Genomic DNA, 26,771 nt, shown 5'->3' with positions numbered 1-26,771 from the left:
TTGGCTAATGATACAGTATGAAGGCAGATATTTTTCAGATCTGAATTTAAACTTTCAATGATATCTCCTTTGTCTTTCTTTCATATATTTTCTTAATGTCATTTAGAAGTCAACAAGCTTTATTCCTCCCACCATTTCATTTCTTTTGAACAGATGCTTAAGTTTGACATCTGATGATAGAATTAATAAGAAAGCTAGTCAAACCACTTGTCTAAAATAATCCTTTAATCTGATCTCTTAACAAAGCCAATAATTTTTAGAAGCATCATTTACTAACATCAGTAAAACATAAAAAGGAATTGTGACAATCACAAACTTTTAAAAATGGTTCTGTAGATACTTTACAAAAATATTGTAGGATTCTTCCTGAAAAACATGGAAGTATTTCCACTTAATATTATCTTCTCAGATTAGTTTTTTAGTTAACTCTGTTCTGCTGAATAACCTTCATCTTAAAATATCTTGCTATTGGTGAAAATTTTCCAGACGTATCTTGTTTGGATCTTCTGGGTGTCTCAATGCAATCCCATATCTCAGCAGAAGCTCAATGTAAGGTGACCAAAATGAATCACTAATTGTTATATATGGATCATGTGGAGTGTTTACCAGTTTATTGATGAGATTCTGGAAAAAGAATGTGTTGCAATATGTCAGATTTTATTCCTCACAATAATGATGAGATTGAGATGAAAAAAATTAAAAACTGTAACTGTTATTTGAATGAAATATTTTCCAATTTATGTTGTATAGAATGAAAGCTGTTTTACATTTCTTACTATATTTTGAATGTTTTCAGTCCATCATTTCTTATTGCACTGAATAAATCCCTGATGATTGACCTTGTACATAATTTCCAATTCTAAATAGCCAGCTTTAAAACCAAATTACAATTAACCTGGATAATCCATTAACTTTGAGTCTTAGATCTGATTTGCACATCAAACTACCCATAATGTAGTTTGATTCTTCCTAGCTTAGCAAGTAGAATGTCGGTAGATTAAACTAAGAAAAAGATAACAAGTAGACTTAAAGTTATTTTATTAGAACAGCTCTATAGTCTTCACTTACAGCAATTGGAGCTGACAACACTGTTACTAAGCAATGTGGTCATGAATTGAAACAACACATGTCATTTCCAGTCACAGTTAAATGAATCAGCCAGTTGTTAAGCACATCGTGTGATGAAAACTTGCAACTTCCTGCAAGCACCCCATTGACTTCATTGGAAACTGTCTATAAAAGTTGCAAATAGCGACCATTGTAAATATGCACTATTTGCCAAGCACCCAAATCATGATGCTACCATGGGGATGATGCAGTGACTGCAACTTGAAGGACCAGTTGTAAATCTCCTATTTCACTGCTGTAACTTTGAATGTTGCTGAATGAGCATTCACTAACAGTAAGCATTTTAGCTTGAAAGAATAGGCAGCAAATGATAAAAATGTAAAAAGATGTATCTCTAAATTGGGTCTGAAGTAAAGCTTCCGTTTAATTACTATGTTTCTGAATGCAATCCCATTCAATTGGAACTAAATTTAATAAAATGTATTTCAAATAGAGTATATGCCTGTGGTGGCGAACCTATGCACGCACAGCAGAAGTGGCATGCAGAGCCATTACTGCCAGCACGTGAGCCTTCACCCAGAAAAGATCTACTGTGCATGTGCGCGCCGCCTGCCTGACATCTGATTGTCGGGTATTTAGCATGCATGCACAGAAGTGTGCGGCGCGGGTCATGCAGACATGGGGGGCCCGGCACTCATTTCCTTCTGGGTGATGGCACAAGCATGTGTGCAATTATTGGCACAGGAGCCCAAAAATGCACTAATGAACACCAAACGAGATATCTATGAATATACTAGTATGAAAAATAAGTTGCCTATCCCTGTTTGAAATGAAAAGAAATGAGAAGGAAGCATGAAATTGGGATTCCATAGTAAATTTTGGATACAAAAACTCAACATTCTAAGACAGTAATCATTAATCTGCAACTCAGCTACGTTGAACTATAGTTACCAGCATTGTTAATCAACAGTCCAGCTTTACCTCTAAAATTTCATGTAATGATATGAGCTGCACATCTTCCTCTTCTGATGAATGCTAAAGACAGTAAAAGACAAGATGTTTTTATAACTCAGATGCATGTTTACACAGAAAAACAGCACTTCAATTATAGTTATGAATTTATATTTTGAATGCATTTGTCTACTTTTAGACTTAAAATTGTATTTATCTACATCTAGTTGTACCAGAATGGGAATGTGTGCCACATTTCAAGGAATATTATAACTCCAAATCTCAACTAATAAATGTTCTATCCTGCACATTGGCAAAAAATAAAATATAAAATCAGAACTCCAAATACAAGTTGGGTGGAAACAATCTCATAGACGACCCTCACTCTGTCAAGGACCTCATCTCAAACGATCTAAGCCCCAGAGCTCACTATAAGAGCACTGCCAAAAAGGCATTAAGCATTGTAAACCTAATCTTCTTCTCCGGTAACATTGCATTGCGAACTAGGGCATACAAAACCTTTGCCAGACCAATTCTTGAATACAGCTTATCCACCTGGAATCCACACTGTATATCGGATATTAACACGATTCAGCTGGTCCAGAGTATTTCACCAGAAGAGTACTTCACTCTTCTACTCACAATAGAATCCCTTATGCAACCAGGCTTGAAATTCTGGACTTGGACAATCTGGAATTGTGCTACCTACAGTCTCATCTAAGCATAGTACATAAAATTGTCTGCTACAACGTCTTACCTGTCATTGACTTCTTCAGCTTCAACCACAATAGTATACAGGCAAACAATTGATACAAACTCAAGGTAAACTGCTTCAAACTCGATTGCAGAAAATACGATTTCAGCAATAGAGTGGCCAACGCTTGGAATTTTAACCCAACTCTGTTACAGTCTCAAACCCTCACAGCTTCAACGTTAAACTGGCTACCATGGACCTTACCCCATTTCTAAGAGGTCTGTAAAGGGGGCGTGCATAAATGCACCAGCGTGCCTACCGTCCCTGTCCTACTGTCTCCATTTATCTGTACTTACTTCCTTTATTTTATGTTTATACCTATACATGCTATCTTGTACATATTTGACAAATAAAATAAATAAATAAATAGTATGAAGAAAAGATATCCTTTCTCCTATGGCCACATAACATTATACAAATTATTTAAAAGAGGTGCTTTGCAATACATGGAAATTGTTAATATAGGCACGTCTATTGGAAATCATTCTTGGCTGGTTTTGCATGCATATGCATACATAGCTCTTTGCTTCACCTTCAGGTCTGAAGAGCTGGGATTCAGAGATCCAATACAAAGAAATCTGAGATCTCTTTGTGCTGGAAAATCTGTATACTGCTTCTCTATTCTGTTGGACAATAGAAAGACAGATAAAACTATGTCCCCTTCTAAACATTCATGTATCTCTTTTCTTTCCGACTCCAAATTTGAGTTGTTCTGTTGTCAAAATTTGACGTGGCTTCTAATCTTCCTGAAATTCAGCTACAGAGATTGCCCAGGTACAGTCTTGCCCAGATTCACTGATATTTGAAGATACATCTTACCCAAGGAGGAATTCATGACAATACCAGCTTTTAGCATACACAGCAATTTTGAATGTCAGCTGTCATTCACGAACAATGAGTTTTTATGATAATTATTTTAAAATGTACTGGTAGTCTTGCCAGAATTAATGGATAGGGAAACAGGCTCTGTGCACTATCATGGCTCTATTTCCTTCCCATGAATATTTAATATTTTAAGACTTCTATAGTATACCTGGAAGTTTTATTGACCATATAGCATGCCTGTCAAAGAAAATATACCTATAGTTTGCTAGCACTCAAATAATAGATTACAAAAGAAAACTATGCTCTTTAAAAAGCAAAAATTCAAAGGTTAGTTATGACCCTCTCTCAAAATATTATAGAAATTTGTTTCCACCCTAAGTACCTCTGAAACAGATTCTCAGAGTCTATGCATATCAGACTTATGAATTTCTACTTCTGGAATAGAAATTTGCTGAGCACTGGAGGAAACCTCTGAATCTACAATGCATTTTCCTAATGACAAATGGTGCTAATTCGGCTACCCATTTTGATAGCCTGCAAGACCCGCTATTGATATATAACATTAATATAGGAGGAGCTGCACTGGTTATCAATATGTCTAGATGCAATTCAAGCTGCTGGTTATCACCATAAAGCCTATCTGCTTGGAGCCAAATAGTATCTTTGAGATGGCCTGTTTTGTGTAGAATCTTCAAATCTATTGCGCTTCCCTCCCAATTAAGATGTACAAGAGAAAGGGGCATTCTGTGTAGGAGGTCCCATCTTTTGGAACACCTTGCATTCAGAAGTGAGAATGGCACCTTTCCTCCCAAATTTCCATGAGATTGTTACAATTGCCTTAGGATTTTAGAGAATACTGTAGAATAATGAGTTAAGTTAGGAATGTGGCGCCATCTACTGTACTATTGTATTGTCAAATTATTATGTTTATTATTGTATATTTATACTGTATGTGTACTTTAAGTCTATTGGAACTGAAAAAGTATATGACCGTCATAAATAAATTAATCCATAAATATCAAAACCAAGATTTTAATATGAAAATGCAAATAAACCTGCCCTTTTCTTTTTTGCAGTTCCACTATTTTCAGGAATTGGGAAATGCTCGTCAAGGAAATCCCCCAGTGCATTCAAAATATCTTCCTTATAAGCTTTTATTTTCAGCATTTTAGTTTTCAGTTCCTGAAAGGCTCTAAAATATGAAAAAAAAATGTTTATGAGCTTTCTAAAAAATTATTGGTAATAATTTTATAAACATGTTCTTATACCAAAATACAATTGCTGAATTAGAGATAGGCAGCATAGAAATGTAATAAATAAATAAATCATAATGCAATTAAATAAAACCATTAACAGCATGTAGGTGTATCAACCTCTCTACATTCAAATTAATAGGGAAGATGAAAGTCCAAATACCATAGCAGAATTACACTGTAAAAATAGCCCAATAAATGACTGAGTGCTCAATCATAACTCATGCAGGTATGTTAGGATCAAAAATTTTGAGAATAACCCTTGGTTATAAATTAGGGTGCAAAGGCTTTGAGAAAGGCATAATTCTAGATTCAATTTGGGTTTGAATAACATGGTCAGTTATTAATGACATGGATGTTAATACTCAATTATCCAAAGAATTTGATACTGCAATTTGTTTTATCTTAAATTAAGTTGAATACCTTTTCTCAGAAAAATGTACTACATGATTGGTCATTCCTTCCGCTGTTTGGCTGAGACATTCTATAAGCCGTTCCTGCTCCGCTAACCATTTCTGTTCCCTTTGAAGATAACATGAGAAGCATAAACAGCTAGTTCAGATTTTTCAGAATTGCAAAACAGTCTCAGCACAATCTATACCTTATAAAATCTTCCTTTAGTTTTTTGTTCTTTGCATTAACTGTTGATAGCACCATTTCAAGTTCGTGGTCTAATTTCTGCAACTAAAAACACAAAAAACAGTTTTTTCAAATCAGCTATCGAAATCTTTTTCCAGTATTGAATTCTTTGCTTAGATGTGCTCTGTGATATATACTAGGCTTATACAGTACTTCAAATTTAGATTCTAAATTGAAAATGGAAGAAATTATATCCATACAGAGAATGGATACTTTTTAAAAAATATTTCTGTCCAGTATTCTGGGATACATTATTGACTTTTTAATGTAAATACTCTGATTTAATTCAGGATAAAATAGTGTGTGATTTTTATTTTATGAATCCACAGCCAAATGAAACAATGAACAATAACATAATGAAATCTTTCCATTATTTCCTGAATGAGGGACTGAGAGGCAGCAGAACTATCATAACTGTAAAACGCAATGGACACAACGGGAGTGAAAGATAGAGTTATTGACTGGGGTCTATATACCATAATTGTGCACACAGTGTAGGTTCTTATAATTACTCCTAAAATTATGATTTTACAAAGTTACAGCCATCTCTTTAATATATATACCTGTTCTCTTCCCAATTCTACCAGGACCTCTGGATTTGTAGTAATTACTGAAAAAGAGAATATGTCAGAATTGTAAAGAAATGTTTTTGAAACTTATTTGATTTATTTGTCTGTCTACCTATCCAACCAACCATGTATTCATCCAGTCAGTGTTTATTCCGGTAGTTATTGTAGTTTTCTTAAAGTTTTTTGGGAGAAGTGGCTTGCCACTGCCTGCTTCATAAGCAGGAGAGAGGGTGACTGGCCTAAGGTCACCCAACTGGCTTTGTGGCTAAAGCAGACCTAAAACTCCTGATTTCTACTCTGATGTCTTAAAAATTCCACCAATAGGTTATTAATCTGATTCAATCAATAACTCCTTTAAAGATGAATTTATATATTTATAATTATGCTAAAACAGTTGAACAAAACAATAGAATAAATAAATTAAACATCAGAAAATCCTTAAACGTGCTATAACACGTTTCTGCATTTTGAAACACAAGGTTATTAGTATGGGAAGAGTATGTATCACTCACTATAAGTAAATATGAAACACCATTCAGGGGAAGTATTTTATTATTATTTTCTTTCAGGATTGATTAGGAAAAAAGATACTGTTGGGAAACATCATCTTAAAGAGGATTTTTCTTTCTATCTATCAAAAGCTTGGAAAGAGTCAAGTGGAAGAAACAGACAATCAATCATCTCTGATCACTCATTATTGTTCACAGATTTTGCTATACTTGCCAGAAAGTTCTTATAATGGTGACTATCTGTTTGGAAACATCTCGAGCTATTATCTTCCATTCCACAAGCTGCATTGGTTGCCAATTTGCCGGATATATTTCAAGATACTGGTTTGATTTAAAGGTCCTAAATGGCATAGGACCAGATTATTTAAAGGCTTGCCTCTTCCCAACTACATATATCTATCCCACCAGTCACACTCTGTAGTGTCAGTTCATGGAAGGTGAGATTAATATCTTTATTTACCTTCTGGAAGGCCCTTAAAACACTTTTTTTCACCAGCCTTGGGGATCCCAAGGAGAGCCTGCAATGTAGCTGGATGAGATTAAGTAATATTTGTTCTCTAGCTTTCTTGGGTTTTGATTATTTATTTTATATGTTTACACTTATTTTATTTTTATTGCTTGGAGTTTATTACAGAGTTCTCCTGTTGTATTTATACTGCCCAGCCATGTTTGTGACTTAGGTAGCTATATAAATATGCTAAATACACAGAGCAGATCATTGAATACAAGACATGACAAGAAGAAGGAGACTTACTGAGAGTGTTATCAATGTTAGTGTACTATTTCATTGCTAACAAAAACAAAGCAAAAATATAGAATTGTTTTCCAAAAGATATAAGAATAATAGTGTCTTAAATTTGCTCATTGAATTTGCTCATTGAAGAAAATTAGGTGTGAAATAAAGAGAATATATATGATACAATACATATTTTATTAATATTGGCCAACATATGATACAATACCACAGATAAAAGCTGTGGCACTAATGTAGTACAATGATTATATATTCTATAGAAGGTACAAGTGTATATTCTATACTTCAGATTTTATAACTTTGTATATAATTCAATCCAAATAAAAAAAAACTTACTTTCTGGCTCTCTTTTCTGCCATTGGTTAAATTCAGCCGACAGAGCCTTGAATCGCTTCGTTAGCAATGAAAGCTGCCAAACGTAGCAAAATTTAAACATCTCAACATGTATTTATTTTTTATTTATTTATGAAATTTGTAGATCACCCATCTCTTTATCGAACAATTCTAGGTGTATATTTCATATACAGTGTGTGAAATAGTTTCAAAACTACCTCGCTTGAAGCATGAGACTGAGAAGCATAATTTGCCCCATGAAATTCATGTTCAGGCAAAATCTATGTTCTCAGAACAAAGTTAAAATATACTTGCATGAACTTTACATCCTTTCGTGTATTGCTAACCTACAATTTCAGCAGCATATCAATGATGCTGGAAACTCAGCAGAATCAGAATCCTAGAATTAGATAAAATAGTACTTCCCCTTTTTGCTTTTTTCTCATGACAACTACTTTGTAAGTCCTAAGTCACACAATCTTTTGTGGATGACAATGGACCAAAACTTCCTGCTGATAATCCAACATCTTCACTGTCATAGCATGCTGTCAATATATTATACTGTGAAGTTCCATTTTAACCAATGAAACAAATTTTGCAAACTTTTCACAGTAATTTTTCAATTTGCATCAATGGTAAATTCAATCCCTATTGCCCTACTTTCTGACATTCTTGAGTAACACAAATCCCATCTGCCCAATTAGCCTTTTGACAAGGTTTCATTGCTTAGAAAATTTCTGAAACTTTACTCTTACCTTGAGATCTGAAACTGGAGGAGTTTCAAAACTTTGAAGAGATAATTTGGTATGGCACTTCAAAGGAAAAAAGGTTATAAAAATAAAATGTAAGCTTATAAGGCATATACTTAACTCCACTTAAAAGTTTATTATTTAAGATGCAGATCAGTTTGATTGATTTATCTCCTATTGAGATTAAATACAAAACATTTTTAGATTAATCGTGTCTAAGAAGTATCTACTTAGTAGATAAATTGATCTATATTATATAACACATAGTTTTAAAAATATTCCTGATGTTAAAGATAATAAAAAAAGATAATAAAAACATCTAGAAACAAGTAAAGTAATAACTAGCAGTCAGCATGGGTTTGTTAAAAACAGATCATGCCAAACCAATCTTATTTCATTCTTCAACACAGTGACCAAATTAGTAGACCAGCAAAATACCGTGGACATAATATATTTAGATTTCAGCAAGGCATTTGATAAAGTAGACCACAACCAACTTCTTAGTAAGCTAGAAAAAAGTGGAATAGATAGCACCACCACTAGATGGATTCGCAACTGGTTGGCAAACTGTACTCAACGAGTAGTCCTTAATGGGTCTATATCCACATGGAGGGAAGTAAACAGTGGGGTGCCACAAGGTTCTGTCTTAGGCCCAGTACTCTTCAATATCTTCATCAACAACTTAGATGAGGGAATAGAAGGGGAGCTTACCAAATTTGCAGATGATACTAAGCTGGCAGGAATAGCTAACACCCAAGAAGATAGGCTCAAAATCCAGATGGATCTTGACAGACTAGAACACTGGGCCATAGCTAATAAAATGAAATTCAATGTAGAGAAAAGTCCTACACTTAGGCAAGAAAAACCAAAAGTACACATATAGACTGGGTGAAACCAGGCTCAATAGCAGTAACTGTGAGAGGGATCTTGAAGTCTTAATGGACAACCAGCTAAATATGAGCCAGCAGTGTGCAGAAGCAGCCAAAAAAGCTAATGCAATCCTAAATTGTATTAATAGAGGGATACAGTCAAGATCAATGGAAGTACTAACACCACTCCATAAAGCCTTAGCAAGACCACACCTAGAGTACTGCATCCAGTTTTGGTCATCACATTATAAGAAAGATGTTGAAACTCTAGAAAAAATACAGAGAAGAGCAACCAGGATGATTAGGGGACTGGAGGCTAAAACATACAACGAATGGTTGCAAGAACTGGGCTTGGCTAGTCTAGTAAAGAGAAGGACCAGGGGAGACATGATAGCAGTCTTCCAATATTTGAGGGGCTGCCACAGGGAGGAAGGGGTCAAGCTATTTTCTAAAGCGCCTGTAGGCCAGACAAGGAATAATGGATGGAAACTGAACAAGGAGAGATTTAACCTGGAAACAAGGAGAAACTTTCTGACAGTGAGAACACTCAACCAATGGGACAGAAGTTGCCCTCGGAAGTTGTGGGAGCACCATCAGTTGAGATTTACAAGAAGAGATTGGACTGCCATTTGTCAGAAATGGTGTAGGGTCTCCCGCTTGGGTGGGGGGTTGGACTAGATGACCTATAAGGTCCCTTCCAACTCTGATTATCTGTATCTGTAACTCTAAGATACAATCAGCTTCTATTTATAATTTATTCCATTGCATTATGTTAAAAATAATGGGAGAACCAACACTTTGATTATGTTATCCAAAAGGTTTTTTGGAAATGTTTATTTGTATCTTAAAGTTAATGATTTTTTTGTAATGATAGTTCATCTTTCTGCTTAGGCTGAGGAGGAAACAAGGAAATTAACAGCAAATATTCAGATTCATAGCTTCACTTATCTCATAAATACATGTAATTATTGCTTATTACCTCCTCCACTTGTTTCCACAGTTTTTCACATTCTTCTATGAGTTCTTCTTTGGGATTTTCTGAATCTAATAACATGCCAGGTGAGCTCGACACATCTTGCATATCTGAAGAAAAGTTCTTGGCAAGTTTCTCAGCCTAGGAACAGTATTATTTGTATTTATTGCTGACATAAAAGGAGCTTGTAACTAAAAACAGGGCATAAATCAGTTTAAGCAATACCAGCATACACGCATCAACAGTCGATACCTAAACAATTTTTTTTTAATTTATAGCAAGTTATTTTTTTAAATAAAAAATAATAAAAAGCTCAGGTACTAAAAAAGCTCCACAGAAGATACTACAAAGAAAAATATAACTAATTATAAACAGTACTACTGCAGTCCTTTAGAGCAGGGATTAAGAACCTCCCACGGGCTGAATCATAGCTCCCTCGCAGCCTCATCCCAAGTGACCCGGACTGCCAGATGTTGTTCAACGACATCTGGGATACCACACCTTCCACTAACCCTCCCGGACAGACAGCCGTTCCTCATTCTGCTGCAGTCTTTTCAATGAAACGGACGGAGGCGTTCGTGCCGCTCAACCGTTGCTCTATATTGACCCTTTGAGAGCTGTATGCAACTACCGGTAAATTTCATGCTAATGTATGCCGATTAAGTGTACATTTAAAGTGACGATAAAGTTATTCTAAACCCTCCACTCGGAATTGCATTGCCTCCCATCCGACATTACCATAGCAATAGCTCTGCTCCTTCCTTCTGACCCCCACTTTCGCCTCTCACGGGGAGCTCCGGCACTCGAGGACGTCCTCTCGCGTCCAAATCCGCGCGGGCTGCGTTCTCATTGGCCGCTCGAAAGGCGAGCGGGCGAAGGCGTACAGGCGTCACCGCTGGATGGCTCTCGGATGGCCCTCGGCGACTTACGTCAAATGACGTAAGGCAAGATGGCGTCGGTGGAATGCGTTCGCAAAAGAAGGGCTCGAGGAGAGAAGGAGGAGGAGGAAGAGGAGGAGAAGGAAGAAGAAGAAGAAGAGAAGGAGAAGGAGGTGGCAGAAAAACATGAAGGGTCTGAGGAGGAAGGAGACAAAGATCAAGAGCGTTGGGTTGGGCCCCTCCCTGGGGAGGCTGTGCAGGCGAAAAAGAGAAGAGGTAAAAGAGGACCAGGGACCAAGTCACTTGTTTGAGTTGAGTGGCTGTAGAAATTGAATAAATAAAACTAAAGTAATAATGACGGCATAAAAAGCTAATCAATACTAAATAAAAATAAAATTAATCCGGAAGATTCAAGAAGAGCCCCGTCAATCCTGACACTGTGATCCCAGACACTTTTTCTCGGGGAATCCTACTGCGATTAATGTTATCTAACGCCAAGTACAGAGTTGCAAGATTGCAACCTAAATCTAATCCGGCTGGGTTTCCTAGGCATTGTCTCTAAATCACAAGTTCCCACTCCGCACAAATTGATTTAGAGCAGTTTTTCTCAGTCTGAACTGAACTTTCAGATCTGTGGATTAAATTGATGTCTATTTCCTGGAAGTTTCAAGCCTGTATCTATAGACTTGTATCTGTAAACCTTTAGGTTTCACATGATTAAATCCACCTGTAAACCCATACATATTATGGCATTTGTCAGTATTGTTATCAGATTACTATTTACTCTTACTATGAACAATTTGGAGTTATTTTTCCCACTGACTCCATTGGGTGTATTTGGTTTGTTAGTAAATCTGCCAACACTTTTGATTGGTTTTAGGACTTGTTAATTTTTTTGTAGTTTATTGTACATTAAGAACACCCCCACCATTCCATGTGATTAGCTTGTTCATTGTGAAATTCCACAATGCTATTTATTAGTTCTTCTACAGAAAATTTATATTATCCCTACTTATCCTTTTTAAACTGATGTCAGGTTGTTAAATTAATTACCAGAGTGCCCAAACTCATCATTATTTTTCTTATAAAAGTTTGTTTGCTTATTTATTAAATTGGTAAGGACCTCAGACTTCCTAACAACTTAGGTGGTGTACAATCTTAAAAATAAATTAACAGTAATGAGAAAAAGATACTTAGTCTTCTAGACAAAATGAAGCACCTCTCAACATACAGTATATCCATCATGAACTCATCATCCAACCCAACCCAAAGCCTGTGTGGAGGAGGGCAAGTTTTAAGGCTTCATTTAAATAGGTCAGTTGGTGGACATATAAGCCTTTGGAAGAATGCTTTTCCAAGAAATTGTGACACAGCAATTAATTTTGTGGGTCCCATTAATATGTTGTGAAAAAATAGGCAGGAATGTTAGGTATGCTTGCTATCTTGAATTGATCAAAATATATTTTTTAAAAAGCAAGATAAAAATCTAATTATCTTTCTAAAAACGAATTAGAAAGGAAGGATTTCAGCCATGTAATCCTACACATATTTCCTTGTTTGTAGCGGGATTAAATTATGCATAGCTCTAAGGCAAATAGCTGTGTGTTGAGATTATTGATATTTGCATTGCTCTGACTAAAAAGTATTGTTAAATTTTGCTTTAAATCAAATCTAAGTGAAGCATTTTCATTAAAATGTTTCTTTCTTTCTTCATAGTTCTTGAGTTTGAACATGTTTACCTTGATAATCTTCCCAGTGCTTCAATGTATGAGCGTAGTTATATGCACAGAGACGTCATCACTCATGTAGTATGTTCTAAGTAAGTCTAATTTTTTATTAATGTTGCATTGTATATCTCTTTCAGGAAGTTTTTTTTTTGCTTAAAAGTTAGTTTAGATGTATGATTTAGCTTCAGCATGGTTAGCTGAATCCTGCTTCAAATTCTGCGGAAAGGTTTTCTGAATTGTGCTCTAGAATACTTATTTGGGGTAAATCCACATCATAATCCAGAGTTCTAAACTCAGTAGAAGGCTTAATTCAAATTGTGTGACATATTTTGAAAGAATTAATGAGCTTAGGAAGTTTGGTGTAAAATGACAAGGTTTCTCTCAAAAATGGTACCTTGCACTCCTTTCCTTTTGTTCCAGATCCTTGCTCAAGTTTTACAGTTTTATCGTACTAAGATCTGAAGTGTGTCTTAAACATCAGTGTGTAAAACTAGAGAAGTACAACACCTTTTAGCACATTGGAATTTTAGATCTAGACCTTTATTTCTTTCATATGATTGTATTTGCAGAACAGATTTCATAATAACAGCCAGCCATGATGGACATGTCAAATTCTGGAAGAAGGTAGAAGAAGGAATTGAATTTGTTAAACATTTTCGTAGCCATTTAGGTAAATTATTGTGTATCTGCTTAGTAAATTTTTATATTGCCTATTTTTCTTTCTTTGTTCTCTGTTCTATTAAATATAAATTTTCAATATTAAATGTTACTATAGAGATATGTGTCAGTCTGTCTCCTGAGTTACATTATTCAGCAGAAGCAGACAAAAATTAATATAGCAATTCTAGTAAGGGATTGAAAAGATTACATTCTGCAAAATACAGACATCTGAGAATTTTCTTTTGAATGTCTCAAAATCATAAAGAAAACACTTCTGAAAATTGGCATTCCATGACTGTGTTTGAAGCCATGCTGTGATATCAGAAAATTACGGTGGCCCTCAAATCTCTAGTGATGTTTGGATACCTGCCATACAGCAATATCCTACAAAGATCTATTCAAAAGTTTACTAGGAGGTGTTACGGGATTATAGCCATCTTTCAATGTTTATGATATAACTCATTTTTAATCATTTTGTTCAAACAGTTTCTCAAATGAAAGTTATTTTTTAACCACAATAGGTGTTATTGAAGGCATTGCAACTAGCTCAGAAGGGGCGCTGTTCTGCTCTGTTGGGGATGATAAAGCAATGAAGGTTTTTGACGTGGTGAACTTCGACATGATCAACATGTTGAAACTTGGGTAAATCACTTAATATTTGCAATTATACTGGTTTGATTGCCAAAATATTTAGGATATTTTGCCTAAAATATCGTTAGAAATTGATTGATGACTAAGTGATGAATAAATTAACTTCTTTTCAGTGTATTTTAAGTCAGATTGCACAAAATCAGAGGCAATATATTGTTATTATGGATTTAATTAGTCATTTATGGTAACCAAAGCATTAAAGTAGGTTTAATTGCTTGCATTCTTTTGCCAATGGAAGGGAAAGAGCTATACATAGTTGTGCATTTTAGAAAACAATGACTATCAAAAGCAAAGATGCTAATTTTGGTGAGTGTCTATGGAGATTCTCAGTCATCCAGGTCATGATTGTCCCAAAGATGCTTTTTTCCAAGAGGCAACTGGACTTGCTGGTTTTTCTTTGAAGACATTTTGCTTCTCATCCAGGAAGCTTCTTCAGCTCTGACTGGATAGTGGGGACTTTATTTACCAGCACTTCTGAATATATCCAGAGTTGGACTGCTTAAAGATTAAATGAATAGTAAGATATACATTGAATGATTTAGTAACTGATAAATATTATTACAAATAAGGCTATAGTGTATTGTACTTTAGAAATACATTAATTTTTCTGTACATTTTGATCCTTATAGTTTTTAAAATTTGTTTTGGAATAAAGAGAGTCCTAATATTATGTCTGTCTTATTCATTCCAGCTACCATCCGGGCCAGTGTGAGTGGGTCTATTGCCCAGGAGATGCTATCTCTTCAGTTGCAGCCTCTGAGAAGAGTACTGGAAAAATATTTATATACGATGGTCGAGGCAATAATCAGCCACTTCACATTTTTAATAAACTACATACATCGCCTCTTACTCAGATACGACTGAATTCTGTTTTTAAAATCATAGTATCTTCTGACAAGTCTGGAATGATTGAATATTGGACTGGTCCTTCCCATGAATATAAATTTCCTAGGAATGTGAACTGGGAATATAAAACAGACACTGATTTATACGAATTTGCTAAATGTAAAGCCTACCTAACCAGTATGAGTTTCTCCTCTGATGGCAAAAAAATGGCTACTATTGGCTCTGACAGAAAAGTCCGGATTTTCAGATTCTTAACAGGAAAACTTATGCGAGTCTTTGATGAATCTTTGAGTGTAAGTATTTTTTTCTTATATTTATTCGCTTTCTAGTAGTTTCTTTTAATTCTTTCAGTGATGAGATTATCTTGATTATAAGAATTCTTTTGTAAGAAATGGATTTTTATTTTCATATTTAACCTGTAGCAGTTTTGTGTTACCGGTATGTTAATAAGAAAATGCCACCATTTGGCTCCATTTTCTTTTTCATACTTTTGAAGTGTGTGGATTACTAGATTGTAATAAAGGTTCTAATAACTAATGCTGTTATATTTATCACTTTGAAACAAACTTTACAAAAGTTTAGATCATAAAACAATCTTAGAGGGCATTTAATCCAGCCTGTAGTTCAATGCAAAATCTATGCAAAGAACTAAAAGATTAATTTATTTTCAAAAAGTTTTCCCCCCCGCTAGACAGCTTTAATTCTTTGATTAACTAGAATAATACAGTTTAGTATATGAGCTGATACATAGCAAGATTCAGTAAAAAAACAAAATAATTACAACTAATACAGAAATAGTAATTTCACCGTCAACACCCTTCAGAAATTATTTAAAATAAAATAGTAGTGTCACAGTATTATTACTATGATAGTAATAAGCATATTGATGATAGTTCTTAACTCAATGCCCTTCTAAACAACTCAAGCTTTCTTAAAACTCAAGCCTAATGGGGCCATTCGAACTTCCATTTGAAGGATGGTTCATGCGGAGGTGCCCCTATGAGAAACAAGAGGCTCAAAGTTCCCCCTGGACCTCACATTAAGTAATTTTATATTTTTTTAAAATATAAAATATATGTATATTATCTCTCATGCTGAAATTTTCTGCTTTAAGGGCAGTTTGGGGATGCAGTTAATGGCAATAAATAAATGAATTGACAGTATTGAATTAACAGTAATATTTCATAATTAATGCTTGTTTGATTATATTAATTGTAAGTCATTTTATTGTAGTGTTTATGGAAAAAAATACAATATCCTTGATGGTGTTAAGCATTAATAAAATGGATAATATAGTAAGACTCTGGTAGAGTTCCTTTTCTTTATGGCTAAATGTCATCTTGTAGATGTTTACTGAGCTACAGCAGATGAGACAGCAACTCCCTGATATGGAATTTGGACGACGTATGGCTGTGGAGAGGGAATTGGAAAAGGTGGATGCAGTAAGGTTAATTAACATCATTTTTGATGAAACTGGACATTTTGTGCTCTATGGGACAATGTTGGGAATTAAAGTTATCAACGTGGAAACAAATCGGTAAGTTGAAATTCTGGTTTTTTAACTGTAACTAGCATGATTTTGTAATGTTAGGAATTTTTTCTAGAGATCTTAAAGCATTCAACCTCAGCATTCCTATTTTATTTAACAGTTTCACATTTGTGTGATATAAATATTGCCTCACATAAACAATACCATAAATGTATACATTTTAAATAATTAATTAGTTTTATCTTACAATAATAAGAAATGTATGATTTAAAACCCTTCGCCACTAATTTTCGAAAAGTTGGATATTTCAGTTATTTCAAAGTTCTTGTAAATAGCTGATATCTACCTTAGTGATATTGCTTAATCGTTTATAAAAAATATTTTAGATTTAGAAGTATTTAAAAACCATTCTAATGCCATCGATTATTTGAGAGTTTTAGATATAGAAATGCATTGGATCAAAATCTTAATTGAATAAGACAGAGTTGATATTGGGTGGTATTAAGTAATCAAATTCTTCTTGCAGTAATTTCATTGATTGAAAATTAATAGATATTAATATTTCTATTTGTCCAAGGCTTAGAAAAGAGATGAATTTGTAATTTTCAGACTGGGATTATATGTATGTTTGTCTTATGAATGAAGTCTGACATTACATTTCCCTCCCAAATTTTCCAGACATGGTTTGATAATCCTTTGTGAAGAAAATGCAGTAGAACTATTGCTAAAATTAGAACCAAGTCCTTGCCATAATCAAAAGAACCATATAATAACTTTCTCACTGTGCTTATAAATGCTCTTATTTATTTTTGGGGGTCACTTGCATTCCATAGAATATTTTGAAGTCAAACTATATGAATTGAAAGTCATGAAAATTAAAATCCTAATTGTATCTAACTAATTATATGATAATTATAATTTACTTACATAAAAATTGGGGGGAGAGTATTCTTCTTCTAGATTTTCATGGGGGAGGGTGAATTGTACTTCTCATTCTTCCAAAAACAAAACAAACAAAACCCATAGGTGAGTAGGAATGCCTCAGTGTTTGGGGGATCCAATATGAGGAGGCTAGAGGGAGGGCAGGTAGTGAAGGAAGCAAGTTAATGGGATAAAATGGCTACCATGTCAGACTCTGATTTTCAATTTTGCTATGTGTATTCAAAGGATACTGTCAATTTGTAAAACATTCCTACACTTGTTTCCAAGTTGGCATAAGAAAGTTGGCTCAAGGCTCATGATTTAATTAGGGTGATCACTGGAATTCTGTGACACATTAGACACTATGAAATATGTATTTATTTATCTGATAAATGTATATAGCCACACATCTGACATACATTATTCTAGGTGGTAATCAAATTATTAAAGATTAGCAGAACAAATAATAACAAAAAGTATTCAAATATTAAAAGCAGTAAAACCATTGAAACCACAAATATAATTTGCAGAAAAGCGCAGTCAATTTTCCCATCTTAGAGATTACATGCACACATTACTGGATACCTAGGCAGATGACAAAGCCTTATTTTCAGGCCTTTCTAGAAAGTTGTCAAAGTTGAGGCCAATCTGACCTTAGGAGGAGCCTCTCCTCCTGGAGCCTATCAGATGACATTCCTTCATGAGTAGGACCCACAAAACATCTTTCCTGACAGACAATATTTTGTGTTATGTTGTTGATTCAAGAGTAAAGATTGCATGATGAATTATAAACCTAATGGTGATCCTATATTTTACCTTCTAAATATAGATGTGTGAGAATCCTAGGTAAACAGGAGAATATCAGAGTTATGCAACTGGCTCTGTTCCAGGGAGTTCCAAAGAAACATCGGGCTGCTGTTACTGTTGAGATGAAAGCATCTGACAATCCTGTTCTCCAGAACATTCAAGCAGATCCAACAATAATCTGTACTGCCTTTAAAAAGAACAGATTTTATGTGGTGTGTTTTATCTTTTAATTTATTGCTTTATGTATTGCTATAATCTCTAAGGAAAGCCAGAACTTAATAATAGAAGTGTAAGAAATACAACAATATAAGCACTGTTTTATACTCTCAAATCCATGTTAACTCCTGGTGATTGTTTATACAAGTCCTCATGATTTTTCTTGGCGAGATTTTCAGAAGTGGTTTGTGTTGCTTCCTTCCGGGGCTGAGAGGGAGCGACTGGCCCATAGTCATGCTTTATGCCTAGCGTGGGACTAAAAATCACAATCTCCTGATTTCTAGCCTGTTGTGTTAACCACCACACCAAACTGCCTCTACATATTGATATAGTTACCTGATACACAATAGATAGCTGATAAGAACAATATGCAACAAAACCATAGCCAGACGCTCTCCCCCCACCCCACCCCCCAAATCTTCACCTTGACCAATTTCCAGAATGCTAACTAGATAGATGCAAGCCCAACCGTTCAATGGAAAATGATTCGTATCTAATGGAAGTTCATCAATAAATATTATTAATGGCCCTAGCCATTTCCCCTTCACGAAAGCCGCTTTTCCCAGGATATATAGAGGAGTGCATCTGGAATCTAAGCATATAGAATTTTATTGGTGCACAATCAAAAGATTGAAAGGTAATTACTGACACCTGCCAGTAGTTTGGGTGCTGTATTTTGCAGAAATTGCAGTTCGTTAGTTGTGTTCAAAGATGTAGAACATATTGTGTTATCTAACACAGGTCCTCCTGCTTTAAGTACTGCTGTAATGTGGTGCCAGTGACATTGTGCAAATGCCTCCCTGGCCACAGCTTCACTTGCTCGTTCAACAATAGGCATGAGTCCGAGAGAATCCTTAAATCATAGACCTGTTCCTTCAGGAATAATACTTCCCCATCCAGAGTTAACACTGGAGCTTACAAAGAACCTTTATAAGCAAACAGTTTCTGCAATTCTGTTTCGACCTGTATTATCTCATCCAAATCCAAGCAGCTTCCAAATGAATTAGCATCTACACCCCAGAACCCCACACCTCCCAAAATATGTTTTTTTCTTATGTACTTAAAGATACAGTTACAATTACAACTTTTGTATATGCATCCATGTTGAATTGTGAGTTTCCTTAGGGCTAGTTACTCTAGGTGACATACAGAACTAGCTATTTTCATGCACAGTTGCACTAGATTCAGAGAACTTATTATGTCAGCAATACGTTCCATGTTCTTTTAAACCAAAAATAACCACATTTTAAAAAAAAGTTAAGGTGTACTTAAAGTTGATTTCTGATGACTGCATTCATGCACTTTTCTTGATAGTGTTATGGAAGCAATTGGTGTCATTGAGGATGCAGTCCTTTTTCAAGTTTATATATTTTTCTACATTTGAATTTTTTTGCACAGTAAATTTCTTGCAAATGTAACACCAAATATATCTACCAGTTCTTAATGTTATAGAGGAAAGAAACCAATCCATCAGATATTTAGATCCTAATCATTGTAGAGCTTTACATGCCAGATCCAGCATGTAGAAGTTGACTCAGTAGCAGACTGATTGTACAGCTTTTTAAGAACAAGTGTAATTCTGTAAATGCACAAGAGCGAACTTTAACAATGCAGGGTTTTATGATTCATCTGCCTTGTCTTTCAGTTTACGAAACGTGAACCAGAAGATACCAAGAGTGCAGATTCTGATAGAGATGTCTTCAATGAGAAACCATCTAAAGAAGAAGTCATGGCAGCCACCCAAGCTGAAGGGCCCAAGAGAGTTTCTGATAGTGCCATTATTCACACAAGCATGGGAGATATCCATGTCAAACTGTTTCCTGTTGAGTATGTATATGAAAACTATTTTAAATTTATTATTGGACCTTTCACCAACGTAGTGGATATTCCTTTTGTTCCAATCGCACAGCTGTTTTCTGGTATGGCATATTCATCTGCAAAAAAGATTCTCATTGAAAGCTGAGGAAGATGTTCATTCTGTTTCTCACCAAACAGAACAAATCTTCATTTGTACACTCTTTCCCCCTTCATAAGATAATCAGAATCAAACTTCAACTTTAGAGGAAGGGGAATTATCCTTATTTTTGTTCTCATATATTGCAAACTACAGTACAGGCAAATCTTATTTAAAAAAAACGAGGTATTCCTTTTGTTCCAATCCCACATCTGCTTTCTGGTATGGCATATTCATCTGAAAAAACGATTCTCATTGAAAGCTGAAAAAAAAGAGGCATTATTCATACTTAAATTGATGGCTTCACAAATACAAGATGCAATGACAGACAGTGTAATCGAACATACACAAATGCATACCTACCTGGGATGTAGTGGGTTGTCCTTTCTCATTCCTTAAAGTGGGGTGTCCCTAAGACCTAACCACAATTCCTCCTGCACCTCCACATTTCTGGGGAGAGCTTGTTTGGAAAATGCAGTTGCTAAATACTTTTCCTGACAAATCATCTACTTTACTCCATAGGAGATGTGGTGGTGACATCTTTCTCTGCCTTCCTTCTTTTGTGCTTCTGTTTGACTGGGGAGTTAAAGTTACAATCCTTTCAGAAGGAGAATGCCGATTCAATAAGAATGTATGTCTTTATTGTGTGGATCGGGGCTAGATGGAAATGGAAAGGTGAAGGGAAGAATGGGAAAAAATGAATGCAATGATTACCTTCAGTTGCTCTTTCTTCATTCAGAAATATTCACACTCCAACAGTCACCCACAGAAAAAAGACAAAATGAAAGAGAACAATGCATAACAAAGGCACCCAAGTATAACTCATTTTTCATAAAATAAAATACTAATCCTTATTCCACTGGAAACTGGGATTGGAGCAGTGGATTTATCTGACTTTAAGACAATCCAGGAAGATGTGCTCTTGATCCCTTTCTGAGAGAAGAGGCAAAAGGGAAAAACAAAAGAGAGCTGGACAATTATCCAAAAATCCCACCTGTAGATGCATTTTTCCTTTTCTTACTGGCTCTCTGGCATTTGGTTTCCTTTCATTCATTACACATGAACTTACAAAATGGGGATTTAAACTATTTTAATGTAGGAAAATATTGTATTAGTTATGAAGGTAACTTTGATGTTGCATTATTTCTGAGTGTTTGAGAACACAAAGAGTTGGCACTGCATTCCTGTTGTTTACAGCCTTTCCACTAGCATTGCATTGCTCATTGTAATAAAAAAAATCCTATGCTAGATTGGCTCTGTAGGGTCCTTCTTAAGTCTAAGTGAAAACATTGGGCAGCCACACTTTATGTTAACAGGATAACTCTCTGCCTGCAGGTGCCCCAAAACAGTAGAAAACTTCTGTGTACACAGTAGGAATGGTTACTATAATGGACATACCTTTCACCGGATCATAAAGGTAATTGATGGCTATTCATCCCTTTCAGCATTTATAATATACGTTCATATACTGAACCAAGAGTATTTACGTTAGCAAAGTTGCTGTAGCTTTGATTTACCTAGTTAATTATAGCCCTTTACAAGTCATACAAATTTTGTATTTCTGAAGTAAATCTGTGCCAGTATTTTAAGTTGTAGTAAAAATCAATTTAAAATGTTTGTATATGGTTAATATGAAGTTAATATGTTGCTCTTACTTTATTGGTGCATCTAATTTGGGAATCAAACCATTAGATAAAATGATAATGATTTTTAATAAAATAAAAAAATATTTTTTTAATAAAGCTTAGGCTCCATCACTGAAACTGTATAACTCGTGCAGTTGAAATATTGAAACAATTTTAAGGCAGTTACATGTAATCCTAGTCTTAATGACCATTCGAAATTACAGTGGCATTGAAAAATGTGACTTATGATTCTTTTCAGTTACGAACTTTGCAGCATCCTCATGATCATGAGATCAAAATTCAGATGCTTGGCAGCTGGTTCATATTTATGATCACTGTTTGTGTTCCAAGGTCATATGATCACTTTTTGAGACCTTCTCACCAGAAAAGTCAGTGGGGAAGCCAGATTCATTTAACAACTTGGTTTCTAACTTATCAGCTGCAATGATTCACTTAACAACTGTGGCAAGAAAAGTCATAAAATGGGGCAAAACTCACTTAACAAATGTCTCACAACAATGTTGGAGTCAATCATGGTCATACCTGTATGTTTCGAATATGTGCACAGGTTTTCATGTCTGTGCAGTCCTCGATGCTCTATGAGCTTGGTTGTTTGCTTGAAGTCATTTCATTACTCAATTGGAGAACATCTTCAGTTCAAGTGATGCAGGATTTGCTCTCTGTAAATTGTAGCTTACTTGGTGGGGTGTGGAGTTTTTTCCCCCCTTGGTACTTTCTCCTAATTGGGGTGTTGTTTTCTGTTGATTATTTGTCTAGTATTAGTCCTTGCTTATCTGGGTGCTGGCAGCTTGAGAGGCGGCTTTCTGGAATTTTTGTTTTCTTCTGAGCTTTTTATTGTCTCTTTCAAATGGGTGTAAGTTTGGTTTATTTCTATGATGGATGACGTGTCTGGATGCCAGGCTTCTGGGATTTCCCTAAAGTTTTTGGATTTAGATGGCTCTAATAGACTCAGTTTCCCAGTTGAAACTATGGTTAAGTTGACAATGTGGTTTGATTGCTAATAGGTGTTCACAAATGTGCTCTGCTAGTCTTCTGCTGTCTGTATTACCTAGTGTTACATTCCTTACACTGTATGTTGTAGATGACTTCTGTTTTTTTTTTTGTTGTTGTTGGGCTACTGAGTGTTCGGGTTTACTTAAGACAGGGGTGTCAAACTAGTGGCCCGTGGGCTGGATATGTCACGTATTGGCCCCACCCCTGCCTAGTTTAGCAAAGGGAAGAAAAGTCCAGATACGTCATGTGATGACCCTGTGATGACGCAAGTCTGATACCCCTGACTTAAAATGTCTTGGAGAGTTTATGTGCTAGTGTTATTGCATGGTTGTAATAGCCTGTTGTTTCTGATAAGTTTTTGATGTATGGTAGTTACTCTTTCCATAGCTTATGTTGTTTTGCTGCAATAGATTGAGTGGTCAGGAACCTTTTTATTCCTACACAGCACCACTTGTGGGAGGTTAGGGTGTTTTTCAATAACTTGTATTTGTATTTTGCTATAGTTTCTTCTTCTTCTGAGAATATAAAGGAAGTGTATTGTATTGCTTTCTACTTTCCTTGTGATTTTATTCCTTTAAAGATGTTGTTTCATATGTCTTCTCTAGCTATGGCTTTTTTATTACAGGAAAATTTTCACCTACATACTGGATCCATTCTTTTGATTGTACATGTGAGAGTGTTATGATTGCCGTATTACAGTCTCTGCTATACCCCACACTAGCCCGCAGTGATATTACCTTGGGTAACAAAACATCTGCAAGCAAACAACCAAGCTCAAAGCGCACCAAGGACTTCACAGTTAAGCCATGAGCTACATATATTCTCTCTCAAAAGTATTTGGTATGATTAGTTAAGAAATACACTTATCACTTAATACGCTTTTGTATTAGAGAATTAAATAAGTATTCTTGCTACATTAATTATAATATATCCTGGATTGCTTAAAACAATGTTCCTCAGCCTCTGCAAGTTTTAAATATATAGACCTCAATTCCTAGAATTTCCTGGTTTGCTGGCTCGGGAATTACGGGAGTTAAAAGTCTACAAATTAAACTTTCAAAGTTTGAGAAATATTGGCTTAAAGGATATACTTTTTACTAGATTGTATTTCACATCTTTTCACGAGTTGTGAAATTTATGTGACAGTATATGGCAACTCTGGAGCATAGTATTTGGAGAGATTTCATAATGTTGCATAGAGATACAACATTATGAAATCTCTCCAAATACTATTAATCTAACTAGTAATCATAATACTTCCCGTGAAAGCCAACTGCTTAGGTCTCAAAAGAGTGATTTAATACTCCATTCCTGTTTTTTCTGCTTGAGAATTTCTCAGGGAGATCTGATTAATCAGTAGGGTGTGAAGAATGGGCATTAAATTGATGCAGTAGGACTGCCATTGCATTATTAAAATGGTAATGTGAACTTAAGACCATATTTTTTTTGCTGAATGCAGGGTTTTATGATTCAGACTGGTGATCCTACTGGCACTGGCATGGGAGGTGAAAGCATCTGGGGAGGAGAATTTGAAGATGAGTTCCACGCAACTTTACGACATGATAGGCCGTATACACTTAGTATGGCCAATGCAGGACCAAACACCAATGGCTCACAATTCTTTGTAACAGTAGTACCAACGGTAAGTAACATGCCAGGTATTTGTCAGTTGCTCAGGTTATGATATTTTGTGGAATGAAGGGCTGTGTGATATTGCAAACTGAATAAAAGCAGGATTTTATTTTCTAATTATCTTAACCTTATTTTAAGAATTACTTTGTTGCATCTCAAGAATAAATGTCAATAGAAATTCCACAATTGCCCCAAAGGTGGCAAAAATAGTAGTATGAATGCGAAACAAAATGTTTTCAAAGAAAAATACGAAGAAAGTCCAGTTGCCTTTTGGAAAAAGCAACTTTGGGACATCTCCATAGTAGTAAGACACTCTGCCAGCATTTTTGCTGGCTTTCTGAAGATCACAGAAAAGGAGCTTGAGATCTGCATGTGGACCTGAGGCCTCATTGCTCACCTTTAATCTAGCTGAAATGAAAACAATTCTAGGGGAGAGACAAGAAGGATTGAGAGAGTTGAGGATCTGAACAAGAATTTAAAAAAAGTTTAATTGGCTCTGTATTTTATCTGCTACATGTGATTTAGGTGCAATCCTGACAGTTTTCCTCAGACTATAATAGGAAAAATCTAACCACTCAAAACACAGATTTGTTGTTTACCAGTAAATGAAGGCAACAAAAAATATAAGCATAGACCCATAGACCTTAAGATTGGAATTGAGTTAGATCCCAAGATGTCCGTGGCACTAAGTAGCATTAATTCAATTGTATTTTTCACATTTGTTTTGAAATGAAATAATCGTATCATATTGAATTGTTGTCTTTTTATATTGCCATAAGAATCATAAGTAGAAATAGAATCCATGTTAATAAAATCAGTCATTTCCCTTAACAAAAGGTGGCATACTTATTTTTTTTTCTTTGTCCTGCTACCCATTTAGAAAAGAAACAAACTGCAAAGTAGAAAGATGTATACATAGTTGCCATAGGTGAATAGGCGGCAACATAAATTCATTAAATAAAATAAATATTTGCCTGCATGCATGCCTCCTAGAATTCCAGCCAAGAGCCATTTTTATGTATATAAATGTTCCCTCAATTACAGATTATAGGATCCAATTTTCAATATTGTTACTTTCAATTTTAATGTTTCTCTGTTTATTTTCGCATGTCAACTAATTACAACCACATAACAGCCATGGCTGGATAATAAGCACAGCGTATTTGGAAGAGTCACTAAAGGAATGGAAGTTGTTCAGAGAATTTCAAATGTCAAAGTTAATCCAAAAACAGATAAACCCTATGAAGATGTAAGCATTATTAATATCACTGTGAAATAATAGTAATATTAATTTTAAAAAACCACCTCAGGGACTTCAGCTATATGGAAATCTTAATTATTTCTGGTATAAAAAGTTCAGAACAAATTTCAGTCATGCCTTCAAATGCTCTGAAAAATATTTTTAATGTTTTTAATAAAAGTAAAAAACCCAACCATATTAAAACAATCATATTTTGTTTCCTGTATATATGTCTTATGTGGATATTAATTGATTTCCAGGCTTTTTTGAATGACTCGGCATGGGAAGCACATGCTATTCCATTTTCATATTGTTATGTTACTATTACAAAACATTTTACTAAGATTTGTTTACCAACTCACCTTGTGAAATGGTCTTCTTGTAGATGACTTCACAAAAAATTAAATAAAAATTAGATATTTCAGATCTGATTAAAATATTTTAGTAATGTTTGGTGTGTCAAGCAGGATTGTTAGTGAATATAGACTCATCTACAGTTGGCCAAACTATAGTTTTATGTGGAAATATTGAGTTCAGTATTTAAAAAACATTAAATCTTAGTAATAACACTGTGAACTTATTGAGTAGAGAATTATTTGCATTTTAAATGTAACTCTACTCAACATTCTATCTTATCAGGTATCTCCTGTCTATAACCCATTGTTTCATTTTGTGGGATGAAAAGATAGGGCAAACTGAAAAGCTAGCACATTTTTATGATCTTTGAATTAGCCCAGTACAATAAATGTCTTAATATAAGATCCTTGTTATAAGAAGACATTAGCTGGGAATGTTCGATTTCTTGAGAGTGGTTTCTTTAAGTCTGTATTTTCAAAGGATGTCCAAAAGATGAGACCAAAAGGTG

The 26,771-nt window shown here is 35.0% G+C and overlaps 2 protein-coding genes across 3 annotated transcripts; one reads left to right on the top strand and one right to left on the bottom strand.

Moving 5' to 3' along the window:
- Window positions 1–203: 203 nt before the first annotated feature.
- CENPK (centromere protein K) lies at window positions 204–11,082 on the bottom strand. Its single transcript, XM_026717312.2, has 10 exons — window positions 10,985–11,082; window positions 10,253–10,387; window positions 8,411–8,467; window positions 7,659–7,731; window positions 6,054–6,100; window positions 5,453–5,535; window positions 5,275–5,373; window positions 4,658–4,790; window positions 2,050–2,103; window positions 204–624 (listed from the first exon to the last, which is right to left on the bottom strand). The coding sequence occupies exons 1-10, from the start codon at window positions 10,985–10,987 to the stop codon at window positions 466–468; spliced, it is 843 nt and encodes a 280-aa protein (XP_026573097.1). The 5' UTR covers window positions 10,988–11,082; the 3' UTR covers window positions 204–465.
- A 100-nt stretch (window positions 11,083–11,182) lies between these two features.
- PPWD1 (peptidylprolyl isomerase domain and WD repeat containing 1) lies at window positions 11,183–26,332 on the top strand. Of its 2 annotated transcripts, XR_015742342.1 has the most exons (12): window positions 11,183–11,400; window positions 12,841–12,943; window positions 13,421–13,521; window positions 14,033–14,153; window positions 14,854–15,301; window positions 16,355–16,545; window positions 18,248–18,437; window positions 20,087–20,268; window positions 21,731–21,812; window positions 23,660–23,832; window positions 24,494–24,676; window positions 25,802–26,332. XR_015742342.1 is itself a non-coding variant. In XM_026717250.2 (11 exons), the coding sequence occupies exons 1-11, from the start codon at window positions 11,196–11,198 to the stop codon at window positions 25,943–25,945; spliced, it is 1,950 nt and encodes a 649-aa protein (XP_026573035.1). In that variant the 5' UTR covers window positions 11,183–11,195; the 3' UTR covers window positions 25,946–26,332. The 2 variants fall into 2 exon arrangements, 1 of the variants encoding a protein (XP_026573035.1); XM_026717250.2 differs by lacking the exon at window positions 23,660–23,832.
- The last annotated feature ends 439 nt before the right edge of the window (window positions 26,333–26,771 follow it).

Source organism: Pseudonaja textilis, chromosome 2 (genome assembly GCF_049901715.1).
Source record: "Pseudonaja textilis isolate UNSWEBS1 chromosome 2, rPseTex1.2, whole genome shotgun sequence".
NCBI classification, from domain to species: domain Eukaryota; kingdom Metazoa; phylum Chordata; class Lepidosauria; order Squamata; family Elapidae; genus Pseudonaja; species Pseudonaja textilis.
This window is presented reverse-complemented; position numbering and strand designations above follow the sequence as displayed.